Below are 12931 nucleotides of genomic sequence, written 5' to 3' on the forward strand. Positions count from 1 at the left end.
TGTTAGCGCTCTTACTTGAGGCAGCTTTTTGAAGTCTCTGCTGAGGGTGCTGGGAGGCACCGGGTGCCACATACACCCTCAACAGGCAGCCCCTGCCACAAAGGATTTACTGCCTGCTCGGCACTGGCTGGGTGCTTGCTTCTGCCAGTGTTTGTGGACCCTGCTCAGCTAGACTACCTGCAGGGTACACTTGCAATGCATCTAAATAATTCAGTTGGTAGTTTAAATATGCAAAACACACAGTGCAATCTAGCAAGCTGGTTATTTTTTTTAAATAATTTGGAACTGCTTCATTCTGGCTGCTGCTGCTTGGGAGGGCAAGGAGGGGGTTGCCTTTGCCTCTGCCCAAAAACAGACATGTTTCAGGGCTGATGACGTGATCCCTGTTGCGTTATGCAGCACACTGAGGCTCACAGGCCCTCTTCCATCATGCAGTTTGTTATGATAATGTTAATGCACAGGCTGTCGTCATCTGGCAGCATAACCGCTTGCCTTATGAAATAACTCAGTGTGACAGCTCTGCTTGCTAGCAGGCAGGCCCATGTCTGGCTTCTAATCTGGCATCAGAAATCACTCCCCTTCCTTGAGCTACAAACTAATATCAAACATTTCATTTGCATTACTCCAGATAATCTGTTGGAGAGCGTGGGGAGAAGGGAATTACAGCTGAGCTCCTTCAGGAGCCCACACACAAAGCAAACGTGCAACTACCATCCCCACCATGCTGTATCTGCTAATGCTGTTTGCCATCGGCACCATGGCTGTGCTGGAATTCGCATTTCACTTTCCTAATGTCAGCCGGCATTTGTAAGTTGAGCGGATTGGATCGCATGATGCCCCAGTGACAGATCACTAGTGACTTTCTTCCCATGTCAACAAAAGCGAAAGTCACGAGGATAATGCAGAATTGCTCTGGGCCAGCATATGTTCAGCTGAAAAGGTCTCAGTGACTTCCCAGGCATATGCTGTCTGGCACAGCGCTGGAGCAAGGCTCTCTGAACAGCCTGTACAACGCAGGCTGAAGGGATTAATCTAATGCTGCATCGAGATGCTAATACAATAAGGGTTCTTTGTGGCATTAGCAGGAATCATGAGACCAGCTCTGAGATGTCATTGCCTGGCAGCTGTAGGGAGTGCCGGCCCTGAGCTCTCCAGCAGAGAGGAGCTTGTCTCCTGCTTCAAGCATTAAAGCTGCTCAGGAGCAGTGAAAATGCAGTGAGCCTCGCTGTTTTGGTGAAAGCTCATGTGGGAACAGCCCACTACCTCTGCTGTTGAGTCTAGGGAGAGCCGAGGGAACAAGCGTTATTTGGAAAAGGAAAATCACTTTTCCTTGAGTTTTCCAAAAGCTGAAAAGCTGTGGATGCCAAGAGGATGCTCGGGACTGCAGTGCCAGGGTCACATCTTACCCCGGTGAAGTCACCGCCACCCACGGGACTGGGGTTTTGCTATAAAAAGTGTTGCAAAACCTGCTCAGGCCAGTGAAACAGTTTGTGTCAGTTCCAGCAGACATGCTTTCATCTCCCTTGCCAGCTTCGCACACCCAAAGCTGTTGGGCCTGATGCTGAGCTAACCCCAGGGCCAGTGGGGAAAGCTCCATCCCACTCAGCACATTTGTGCCAGTGGAAAACCAGCATCAAGGACGTGGGGGAGATGAGGGGCAGGGAGATGGGGGGAGTGGGGATCTGTCACAAAAATTCATTACTGACCCATGCTGAGCTCAGCCAGTTAGGAATTTTTGTGATGGACCCTAAGACCCCACACTGTGCCAAGAAGGACCCAAAGACCCAACACGGCACCATGGGGGGGACCCAAAACTCTCACATAATAACAAGAGGGTACCCAAAACCCCACACCATGCCATGAGGGGACCTGAAGAGCCTACATGGCACCATGAGGGACTCCCAAAGGCCCCATAAGGTACTATGAAGGACCTGAAGATCCTACATGGCACTATAAGGGACCCCAAAGGCCCCATAGGCACCATAAGGGACCTCCAAAGTCCTCCTCACCATGCCATGAGAGACCAAAAGCCCCCACACAGCATCATGAACAGACCAAAAGCCCCTAGACTGTAAGGGTCCCAACCCCCCCCCCCCCAGCACCATGAGGCACCCAAAGCCCTCACCATGCCATGAGGGGACCCTGAAGACTTTATATGGCACCACGAAGGGTGTGAAAACCCCCACTGATGGCACCATGAGGTACCCAAAGACCCCACAAGACTCCACGAGGTGAGGAAACCCCCTCCTTTCCATGCTGTGAGGGCACCCAGACCCACACTGCAGTGTGAGGGGACACTGAGCCCCCACAGCTCCCTATGGGGACACCCCCTCCTCGCCTGAGGGGACCGGCCCGCTGCACCTGAGGGAACCGGCTGCCTCGCCTGAGGGGACCAGTCCACAACACCTCGCCTGAGGGGACCAGCCGCGGCACCTGAGGGGACCGGCCCGGCTGCCTCGCCGGGAGGGGACCGGTCGCGGCGCCTGAGGGGACCGGCTGCCTCGCCGTACCTGAGGGGAGCGGTCGCGGCGTCTGAGGAGACCGGCCCGCCCCGCCGCGCCTGAGGGGACCGGCCCGCCCCGCCGCGCCTGAGGGGATCGGCCCGCCCCACCGCGCCTGAGGGGACCGGCCCGCGCCGCCGCGCCTGAAGGGACCGGCCCGCCCCACCGCGCCTGAAGGGATCGGCCGCGGCGGCTGAGGGGACCGGACCGGCTGCCTCTCCTGAGGGGACCGGCTGCCTCGCCGTACCTGAGGGGACCGGTCGCGGCGCCTAAGGGAACCGCCCTCCTCCACCTGAGGGGACGGGCCCGCCACGCCACGCCTGAGGGGAGCGGCGGGGCGGGGAGCGGCGGGCGGGCCGGGCCGCGCCGTCTGCGCCGCCCACATAAGGCGGGGGCAGCGCACGCTGCTCGGCGCGGCGGCGGTGGCGGCGGCGGTAGTGGCGTCTCGGCCGAGCTGGGCGGTGAGGGATGGAGTTGGGGTGGCTGCTGTGGGGCGCGGCGGTGCTGCTGCTCCTGCTCCACGTCCTGATGGAGCTCAGCCCCGCCGTCAACTTCGCGCTGCGCATCGGCCTCTACTGCCTGCTGTGCGTCGTCGCCTCGGCGCTGACGGTGCCCGCCTGCCTCCTGGTCAACGGCGGCCGCACCGTCAAGAACATGAGGTGGGTGAGTGGGGGGGCGCCTGAGGCGGCGGAGGGAGCGAGGCAGCCCCGCGGGCACGGGTGGAGTGGCAGGGCTAAGGCACGGGCGGGTGAAACGCAAACTGGGGGGGATCGGTTTCAGTCCTCGCCTGGTGGTGGTGGCAGGGGGAGGGGAGTGGTGGTGGTGGTGGTGGCGGCCTCTTTTACCTCAGGCCTGTGGCAGCAGGGTTGCCTCTTGGCTCATGGAGGGTGCTGGGGGCTGCTGTGGCCCATGGCTGTGCCCTTGCCCTCAGAGGGCCCTGCTGAGGGATGAGGGGCCTGGCAGGTGTGAGGATGGTGGCAGGTGACTGTGCCCCAGGGGCTGCACAGCTTTTGGGGAAAGCTTCATGACACCAGTGTTTGCTTGGAGCTTTTTTTCTTAATTTTTTCCCCACCTCCAGAAGCAGAGGCGATGCCAGCAGGGCTGCCCACTGGCACATGGTGTTTAATATGCTGCCCTTGGCCTGGTGCAAGGACCAGGGCAGCCATGCTGCGGCCCGGAGCACGCTGCTTGTCGTCAGGCCTGGCTGCCTGTGTCCTCTGACAGGGTGCCTGGGGCGGTGGCTGAGGAGCTGCTGTTCTCCAGCAGCTCCTCTATATGCGAAGGCACATTTTAAGGGCAGGGCTGGCACATCTGCTGGCAGCACAGGAGAATGTGGACTCCTTGCTTTGCTCTCCTGTAGGCAGCTATTTGTGTGCTCTAACTATCTATTGTCAGGGCCGAGTTGTGTGGGTGTGGGGGAAAGGGGAGCCCTGTTGTCTTCCTACATCCTTTTGGATCAAAGGTTAGGCAGTGTCTCAGCTGATGGAGTTGGACTTTGCTTTACAGTCTGGCACTCACAGGCAGGACTTGGGGTGGAGTGAGTGGGCGCAGGGCACCGACATCCTGCCTTGTGGGCTCTGCTCTGCTTGCCCAAGTCGATGGTCTGTGATCTGCTGTGGTGCCGTGGCCCAGACACTGGAAACAGCAGTCTGCTCTGGGATCTCCAGCCTAGCTCCATCTCCAGCTTTGGCTTGCTCAGGAGTGGCTTTCTAACGCACAAACAGCTGTGCAGCTGGGAGAATTTATGATGTCAGTTACAGAGGCACTCTCAATTTTTTTTTCTTCCCCGCCCGTAAAACTTTGCAAATAATCTTCAGTAAACTTAAAGGAACTATTTGGGAACAAGAGCTCCTTGCACTGGACAGCTTCTCGTGTTGAAACTCAGAGCTGAATTTTGGCCAGAACCACCCTTTTCCTGTAATTTAAGCCCATCGTTTCCATGTACTGGCACTGGGTGGTGATCCTAGTCAAGTATCCCAGCCCCGGGAGGTCTGTGGCTGAGGTGATCCAGTGAGTTCCTTATTACTGCAACATCCCAATGTGCATACTCTGGCTCGGGGAAGGGGGTTGGAGCAGAGCATGTGCTGGTGGACAGACAGTGATAACAGTGTCACTGCCTGGTGCAGAACGCCCCGTCCTTGCTGTGCTCCTGGCTCCAGTGCCAAGCTGGTGTGACTTGGAGGAGGTTGCCCTCTGTGTCTGGTAGAGATAGAGCCGTTTATCTAACAGCAAAACATCTTGCAAGAGTTTCCAATCTGGTTAGCACACTTCATTAATCCTTGAAATCAGAGGATCCTAAAAAGGCCTCTGTCACAGCCTGTGAAGCAGAGTGCATGAAGCTGGGGACTGCTGGCTTTTGAACTCAGGCTGTCACAGATACACTGAAAAGGCACACTTCATTTCAGTTTTCTACTCTCTCCTTGTATCTGGCAGTAAGGACGCCAGATTTACAGCTCTCTGCAGCTTTGACTGCACCAAGTCAGGATCATTCATACCAGCAGAGAAGCAGCTTGCAGGGTTGGAGGGGAGTAGGACCCATGTGCTTAACCCTGTGAGTGACATGGCCAGCTCAGCAGGGCTGCCAGTCACCTGGTGGTTCTTTGCTTGCTCTGAGCTCTGCCCCTTTGCCTCTTTCAGTGACTCAGGCTACATCTTGTGCAAGGAAGCACTGGCTCCTTACTGGTAGGAGGAAGTTGGATGGTTGCTCTTGAGTAATGTGTAACCAGCCTCTCCTAGCAGTTAGTGAGCAGTGTGACTTCCAGAGCAGTGACCTCTATTTTGGTTGGCAGTTGGAAGGGAGGAGAAGTGGGATGTAGGTCAGTTTGGTGGCACGGCATCCACCATGACCTCACTGATTTGTGTCACCGTGCCTCTCCTCACCTGCCCCCTCATCTCGTCACCTGAACTGCACTCCTATAACCTCTGTGCAGGCCCGTGGTGCTCAGGAACTCTGCAGCCTGTGTACTTCCCAGTGTCCTTTCCCTGGGTGCGGCTCTAAGCTTTGCAGCAAGTTTGAATGACGGGGACTGAGCAGGGCTGTGTCACCTGTGGTCATTGTCCTGACCTGAACTCCAGTGTCAAAGCCCATGCCTGGGCGGTCTGCATGGCAGGGCACCCCACAGAGGTATGAAACGCACTGTGAGTAGGTGCAAGCTGGAGAAGGTTGCATTGACAGAGGAGAGTCATTGAAGAGCTGGTAACAGGGGTGGAGATACTTTTAGAGAGTGGATGCTGGAAGCTGCTGCCAAGCTAGGATGAAATGCTGACAAGGTGCTCACCTCCCACCCTGGGCAACAGGGATGCTTCCTGGGCTGATGGTGCTGCATGGCTCTCCAGCTGGACTGTGTGGTGGGGGAGAAGCTGGTGCTGTCCCATGGTCACCTCCTACAGAGAGGAAAGCTCCATCTCTTGTCAGCCAGGGAGAAAGTGGGCCCTGAAGCAGGGCATCCAGATGCTTGCTGGGAGGGCAGGTCAGCTCCTGAATCTGCTCTAGGGTAGGGGAGAGCAGAGCAGAGGTGGTGGCTGCTTCTGGCAGCTTTGTTCATGTGCAAGCTCCTCTGCCTCCTGTTCTGGCAAATGGCTGCTCCCCTGCCCAAAATAGCCACTGTGTGCTGCCAGTTTCTGGCTGTGTCCTTTGGCCGAGTTGGAGGATCCCCAGCTCCCACCTGTCTGGGGGTGGCATAGATGGGCCCTGCTCCCAAGAACTGGCTGGGTCTTGGCCAGCGAGCCTGGGTGGGATGTGTGCAGCAAGGGCATGGCAGCCTGCTCCATGCGTTGGCAGGGCTGAGTGGAGCTGCTGGCGTGTCCAGCATGCTAGCTGGGCCCCCAGCCCTCAGGGGTAGAGGAAGAAAGCTGGGAGCTTTGTGAACAGACCTGTAGATCTGCTGGGGAACTGAACTGACGGGCAAAAGTTATTAGCTTGAAGATGTGTTTGCCAGAGGCACCTAGCCTCTGCCAAGCTGTGTGGGGAGCATCCCATTTGCTGCTTGCATCCTTGCATGGTACAGGCAAGGATTTCTCACCTTCATTCTCCATCTTTCTTGGACTCCTGTGGAGTAATGGCACCCCGTGTTTGTCTGTATTTTTAAGCCACATCTTCCAGCATTGCAAGGAGCAGAACTGGCAGAGCCTTCTTGGGTGATGGGTGTTCAGGCTCTGAACTTGTGGGGCTCTGCTCATCATTGGTAGCATTGGAGCAGACTACAGCCATGGCATAGGCTGAAACAAACAGCACTGAATGGGTAAGACTGGCAGCAGCAGGAGTGGTCCTTGATCCAGCGTTGAAACCAGCATCCCTCCCTCCTGGACTTTGGAGGGCTTCCAGTTTGCTCTCTGTTTGCAGGGCTCTTGCAGCTGTGCTAGGCTGGACTTGTCTCTCCCAAAGAGCCTATAGTGAGCCTGGTTGTGAGCTGATGCTGACAGCCTGAAGGAAGCATGAACCATTGAGTCTGGCTGTACCAGCCTCAAACTTATAATCAGCTTCTCCTAGACTTCCAGTAAAATTCCCATACTGGGAGTGGACAGGGCTTAGCATACAACTGAAGCATGTGGAACTGTGCAGGACAGACACCCGGGTGGGTCACAGGGCAAATGAGACTAGGTTCTCTGTCACAGAGCTCTTCTTGTCTCCTTCCACCCACCCTGCGTATAGCAGACCCTGGCACCTCCCTGTCCTCTGCTGACTGCTCTTCTCATCTGCAGAATCATCAAAACTGTGGTCAAGACCTTCAAGTATTTCTTTGGCCTGAGGTTTGAGGTGAAGGGACTCAAGAACTTCGAAGTGGAAGGCCCTGCTATCATTGTGTCCAACCACCAGAGCATCCTTGACATGATGGGTGAGGAGCTGCTGGGAGGGAGGGGGCAGTTCCCTTGCTCACCATCAGAGAAATCCTGCTGGTATCTCCTGGCCAAGCAGCCCCCTGCCCTGGCTGGTCTGTGCTACTGAGCCAGCTGGTCCAGCTTTCTCTCTGTGCTGGCTGCAGGAAAGGTCTCCCCTCGTGCTGAACAATCGCACCCCTGCTCAGCTTCATGTGCTTCTTGGCTCCCTCTCACTTCCCTGCGTCTCTGATAGCACTGGCTGGCCTGGCATGTGTGTCAGTGTGCTGGGTGCCCCTGCTGAGCACCCTGGGGCCAAGGAGTGAGCTGCCTTTTGAGGGGAATTGCTATGAGCTGCAGCCACTCTGCCGCTGTAATTCTGCTGTGCTTAGTCTTCTTCTGCTCTGCTGATGGCAGCAGAAGCCAGCAGGGAAACGAGGCACTGGCCTGTCCCTAGTACTCCTCTCCACACCTCAGATTGTGTCTCTTGTCCCATCTGAGTGCAGGCAGGGGGGGGTGACTGCTGGGTCTCACCCTCTGCCATCACGTTAGGGCTGATGGAGGTCCTGCCCAACAACTGTGTCCAGGTGGGCAAGAAAGAGCTGATGTACACCGGCACTGTGGGGCTCATCATCTACCTCGGTGGTGTCATCTTCATCAACAGGAAGAGCACCACCAGTGCCAAGATGGTGATGGCAGAGGTGGCCAAGACTATGGCAACTGACAATGTGAGTGTGACTGTGGTGCTTGGTGGGGTGGCATGGAGGGATGTGGCACTCCTGGTGCTGGCTCACCTGCTTACAGCCACCTGCAGCTCTTGGCAAGGCTGCCTGGTGGCTTGGCCAGCAGGAAGGGAGCACTGCAAGTAGATTGCTAGAGCAGAGCTTTATCTTACCACATACAGGTGAAGGTATGGGTGTACCCAGAAGGCACGAGGAACTGCACCGGGGATTTGCTGCCATTCAAGAAAGGAGCATTCCACCTTGCTGTCCAGGCACAGGTAACAGTGCTTTGCCCCTGCATGGGGACCCTGAATGCTTTTGCAGTGGCCTTGCAGACTGGTCATGCAGTGGAATAGTTTATTTGCTCTCAAGTGAGCTATGTTCCCAGGTCATAGCTGAGCTCCTCAGCTAAACCATTAGGTATCATAAGTCCCAGCAGGAGCAAAGCGCCTTTTCCGTCCTGTGTGACAGGGACTTGACCCCTGTGCGTGGGTGACTGCAGACAGAGAAGCTGCTTTGTCCTCTCTCCTGGCTGCCCCAGTACTGCAGTCCCAGTGTCCCATCTGGAGGGCAGAGCATGGGGCACTGGCACAGTGGACCCCCTACCTCTGGGCTTTGCAGGCACCTGGCAGTGTGGCGGTGCAGTATCTGTGCCCTGTTCCTGGGAGCATGGCTGCAGCACACAGCTGGCTTCTGGCAGGGAGCCCAGCGGGCTTTAAAGCTTGCCTAGGGAATCCCAAAGCTGTTGATGCATTTCTCGGTCCCCCAGGTTGCAATAACATGGTGTTGATCCAGGATGTTAATGCTAGTACTTTAGAGCAACATCTGAGCTTGCTCTGTGTGGAATTAGCTGCTCCCTCCCAGACAGCCATCTGGTACTTCTTGGTGGGCCTTAAATGCATTCTTTCTCCAAAATTACAAGATCCACGAGCAGTTAGTGGGGGAGCAGGCAAACTGCTCCTTGGCTTTGGAGAGCTAGAGCTGTCAGTGCTCCAAAGGAGCAGCAGTGCTTGTCTGGGCAGGGTTCTGGGGCAGTGTGCCAGGGACGCTGAAGACCTGGCTGTGCTGCATGGGCCCAGGTGGTTGCTGGCAGCTGGGCCACCCTGCTTGGCTCCCAGGTGCTGGAGCCTAGGTGCTGGAGAGGCAGCTGGGAGGAGGTGGGTGCCTTGCCTTCCCATGCATGCTCTGCCTCACTTCTCAGGACTGGGATGACTTGAAGCCTGAGGGGAAACTGCTTTCCCTAAAAGAGGTGTTGTAGCAGGGATCCTGGAGAAGGGAGTAGGTGCCAGATCTTTTGCTGGGTCTGATTGGCCAAGCCCAGGGTGTAGCCTGCGTTGTACCATATATCCCCATTCCTGCCAGGGTGATGCAACCGAGGCAGGGGCTGGAAGGAAAGTACAGTGGAAATGGTACCCACTTCTGCTAACAGTCCCCCTGAGTCACCAGCTGTAGATAGTGTCTGTTATCAGCACTGAAATAATGACTCTGCCTGCCTTCCTGGCTGTGTGTCTGCCTGACTGAAGCTTCCCTGGGAGCAATTGATTGGAAGTGGTGACTCCTTTTATTAGAAGCTGAAGGCACACCAGCTGGCCTGCTTGTACAGCACAGCAAGGCCTGTCAAAATAGGCATCCTTCAATGTTTGCAGGTCAGAAAATACCTGGGTTTTGAAGCCTGGCTTGGGACGAGGAGCCTTTGAGAGCCAGTGCTGACCTGAGACTGAAGTGTAACTTGGCCCTAGTGCCTTGAGTTGCTGGGGAGTGGGTTTGGTCCCATTTGACTCTTGACTGTCCCAGCCTTTGGAAGTGCATCTTGCTTGTGGGGCTGTGTGTACCCTGTGTGTCTGAGAGCTGGGCCCGGTCAGTTCTGCTGCATGGGGTTTGCTGCTTATCTCTGGCCTGCCTTCCTGTGTTGCTGCAGTGCAAGTAACTCCTCTTTTTCATCTTCTTCCCCAAGGTACCAGTGATCCCTGTGGTGTATTCCTCCTTCACCACCTTTTATAACCCAAAGAAGAATCTGTTTACATCAGGTACTGAAGAGCCCAAGCGTCTTTACAGTCACTTGGAGACAGGGTTGATGCCATACCATGTGAAGATCTGGCTCCCAAGGGTGTGGGAGGGAAGCGGAGCTGGGGCAAACAGGAGGATTCCCTCTGGGAGATGTGTGGAGTCAGTTCAAAGCACTTGGCACCAGACCCTGGGCTGGGTTAACTCAGGAAAGAATGTAATTAAATACAGTGAGGGATGTTCCCATTAATAATTGGACACCGCCTCCCCATCTCATAACTGGCACAGCCCAAGTCGTGTGGTGAGGGCTTGGGGGGAGAAGCAAGTGTGCTCTGCCTCCTGATCTTTCAAAGCAGAGACCCCTCTCAAGGAAACAAAGGAACCTGGTCATACCAGAGCTCTGAAGTCTGTCACTACAAGCGCTGGACAGAATGTTGGCTTTCAGTCAACTTGGAGCACTAATTCATTTGTGGGAGGAAGCTGTGCTTGCTGTGCTCCCTGCCTGGATGGCTGGAGCCAGCCAAAGGCAGGAGGGTTGGACAGAAGCAGATGAAGGGAGCACCTGGTGCTGGCTGTGCCCGGCACAGCCCTGAAGCTGAGTGGGTCCATGGCCCTGGGCTGCCCCTGCTCTCTTGGCCATCAGGCTGGGGCAGAGCAGGCAGCAGCCTTGCAAAGGGGCAGGCTTTTCCTGGGGTGTCAGTTTGGGGCACAAGGGAAATGCTCACCTGGCCCAGCTGTCTGAGGGCAGGGCCTAATCCCCAGTGCAATCTTTTACTGCTGAGATCAGCCTGTGTCCCAGGGGTGGGTGCCTGAAGCCCTATAAGGGTATGAGGGCTGTGCTGGGGCTGTCCGGGGTGCAGGGAGCAGGGATCCTAGGAGGGAAGAGAACGGTGCTCCTGTGGTGTGTGGATTTCTTATAGGCTTTTCTCTTGTTTCTAGGCAAAATCAAGGTTGAGGTTCTGCCTCCAATAGAGACCAAAGGCCTGACATCAGATGATGTCTCTGACCTCACTGACAAATGCTTCTGCACTATGAGGGAGACCCTCTTCAGGCTGTCCGGCCGTCCAAGTGAGGCAAAGGACTCATCCTAGATGCTTCTTCAGTGGTGTCACCACGTGGTGGTGGCTGAAGCGACTTCTCTGTTGCCAAATACTGAAGGAACTCCTGTTCCTCAGCAGTGACTTCTAACTCTGGGAACACCATGGAAATGGCACACACAGGGTGTCAAGCCAGCGCTGAGGTTCCCTGTTGAGTGGATTTCTCTTATGGGTTCATTTTCTCACAATGAAACTTCTCCTTTTTCTGAATTTCTCAGGCATCAAACTTGTGCTACCAAAGGGCTCAATGACCAGAGAGGTGAGTTCTCCCAGCCCAGGCAGCTGGCATGGGGTGACAGCGAAAACCTGGCTGGAGGCTGGGCTCTGCCTCACGTGAGTGTTCCTGCAGGCTCAGCTAGTGCTGGCCTGGCCCTGTGCCGTCCCAGATGGAAACCACCAGGCAGCAGTTTGTACCTGCATAACTCTGCTGCTCAAACAGGGTTGAGAATCGGGTGAAAATCCAGGTTCTGGCTCCTCAGCAGTGCTGGGAGTATGGCATCCTCCCTGGGCAGCCCAGAGTGCTGCCATCTGGCACAGTGCAGCTCACAGGGGGCATCTCTGGGGCAGGGCCTGTCACCTTGAGAGACCCTTGTGTCACAGCAATATCTTGCGCTGGGGCTCTGCGTTGCCCAGGTACTCCTGAGCCAAGTCTTTCACTTCTGAAGGAAGCACCTAGGGCCAATAACCTCAGCTGGGCCACAAAGGGGAATGTGTGGAGCCAGTCTTGGTGTCTTTTAAGACTTGATTGCCTTGTCTGAACAAGTGCCCTTGGTCATTGAGGGGGTGCAACAGTGGAGAGGGAAGCTGCAGTCTGACCAAGCCAGCATATATGGTCTGGGCAGTGTTTAGGTGAATGCTGTCCAGTCTTGCTGGCTTAGTCACCTTCTGAATGAAACCCCATGCCTGTTTCTACCATTCAGAGCCACCAGCTTGATTTTGAAAACTGCACAGATCTGCTGGAGTCCTGGGCAAACCTGTCCTCATGTGTGGTGGCACACCTCTGGATACTGTGTGTGTTGTGCACCTGGCTTGGCCCAGAGCCTCCTTGGTGTTGGGGAAACTGTGCTGCCAACTGCCTGCCGTGGCGGTGGTTCAGCCTGGTTGCAGCAGGCATCCTGGTGTCTACAGTACCCGCTGAAGATGCAAAGGGCTCTGTCACGCTCGTTTTGCCGCTTGTCATGGTCAGCACTGGCCGAAAGATGGTGCCTATCCCGTGTGTCTTTGCTGATCTCGGTGGAACTGCTCTGCGAGGCTTGTAAAGCTCCTGCAGTGCCGCAGGGTGGGTGAGCTGCAACTGGACAGGGGCATGGAAGGCTTCAGCTCTCCCTTTGGGGGAAATGAACTCCTTTCCCTGTTCAGATAAACGGGTTTCCGCTGTGCTTTGGGGTGATGGACTAGCAGGGCTCCTGGATCCCATGCTGGGACCTGCCCGAGTGTTGATGCCATCTGCAAAGAGCAAGGCTGGGTCAGGCCCATGGTTCTGGGGGGCTTTAGCTCTCTTGTTCATGGTGCAGGCTGTATAACTTTGCGATAAGTCACCTGGGGCTACTTGGTAACCACTGAATCTGGCTTTTGGTGCCTGCGTTGGTGGCATTGTGGTCATATGGCATTTTGGGGTTAAAGCCTCAACTGGGACTGGCAGGGAGTTCCCATAGAGCCATTGGTCCCCGAGGGAGGGAGCCTTCGGGCTGTGCTGGTGGAGGCCAAGGGGCTTTACTGGAGGGGCCTTATGGTACAGACTCAGGGGTCAGACCCGCTGTGGGACGGGTCGGGGTGGGAGGATGGGAACCAA

At 56.0% G+C, this 12931-nt stretch overlaps 1 protein-coding gene across 1 annotated transcript; it reads left to right on the forward strand.

Annotated features, from left to right (window-relative positions):
* The first annotated feature begins 2877 nt into the window (after positions 1-2877).
* Positions 2878-11349, forward strand: AGPAT2 (1-acylglycerol-3-phosphate O-acyltransferase 2). Its single transcript, XM_080400867.1, has 6 exons — positions 2878-3160; positions 7203-7336; positions 7869-8044; positions 8221-8316; positions 9993-10065; positions 10982-11349. The coding sequence occupies exons 1-6, from the start codon at positions 2970-2972 to the stop codon at positions 11131-11133; spliced, it is 822 nt and encodes a 273-aa protein (XP_080256993.1). The 5' UTR covers positions 2878-2969; the 3' UTR covers positions 11134-11349.
* The last annotated feature ends 1582 nt before the right edge of the window (positions 11350-12931 follow it).

This window comes from Falco punctatus, assembly GCF_963210335.1.
Source record: "Falco punctatus genome assembly, chromosome: 9".
NCBI classification, from domain to species: domain Eukaryota; kingdom Metazoa; phylum Chordata; class Aves; order Falconiformes; family Falconidae; genus Falco; species Falco punctatus.

Excerpts from the sequence above, each read along its gene's own strand:
- AGPAT2 (XM_080400867.1), top strand. The coding sequence starts at position 2,970 with ATGGAGTTGGGGTGGCTGCTGTGGGGCGCGGCGGTGCTGCTGCTCCTG. Across the intron at positions 8,317-9,992 it reads ACCTTGCTGTCCAGGCACAG|GTACCAGTGATCCCTGTGGT; the intron begins GTAACAGTGCTT and ends TTCTTCCCCAAG. Across the intron at positions 10,066-10,981 it reads GAAGAATCTGTTTACATCAG|GCAAAATCAAGGTTGAGGTT; the intron begins GTACTGAAGAGC and ends TCTTGTTTCTAG.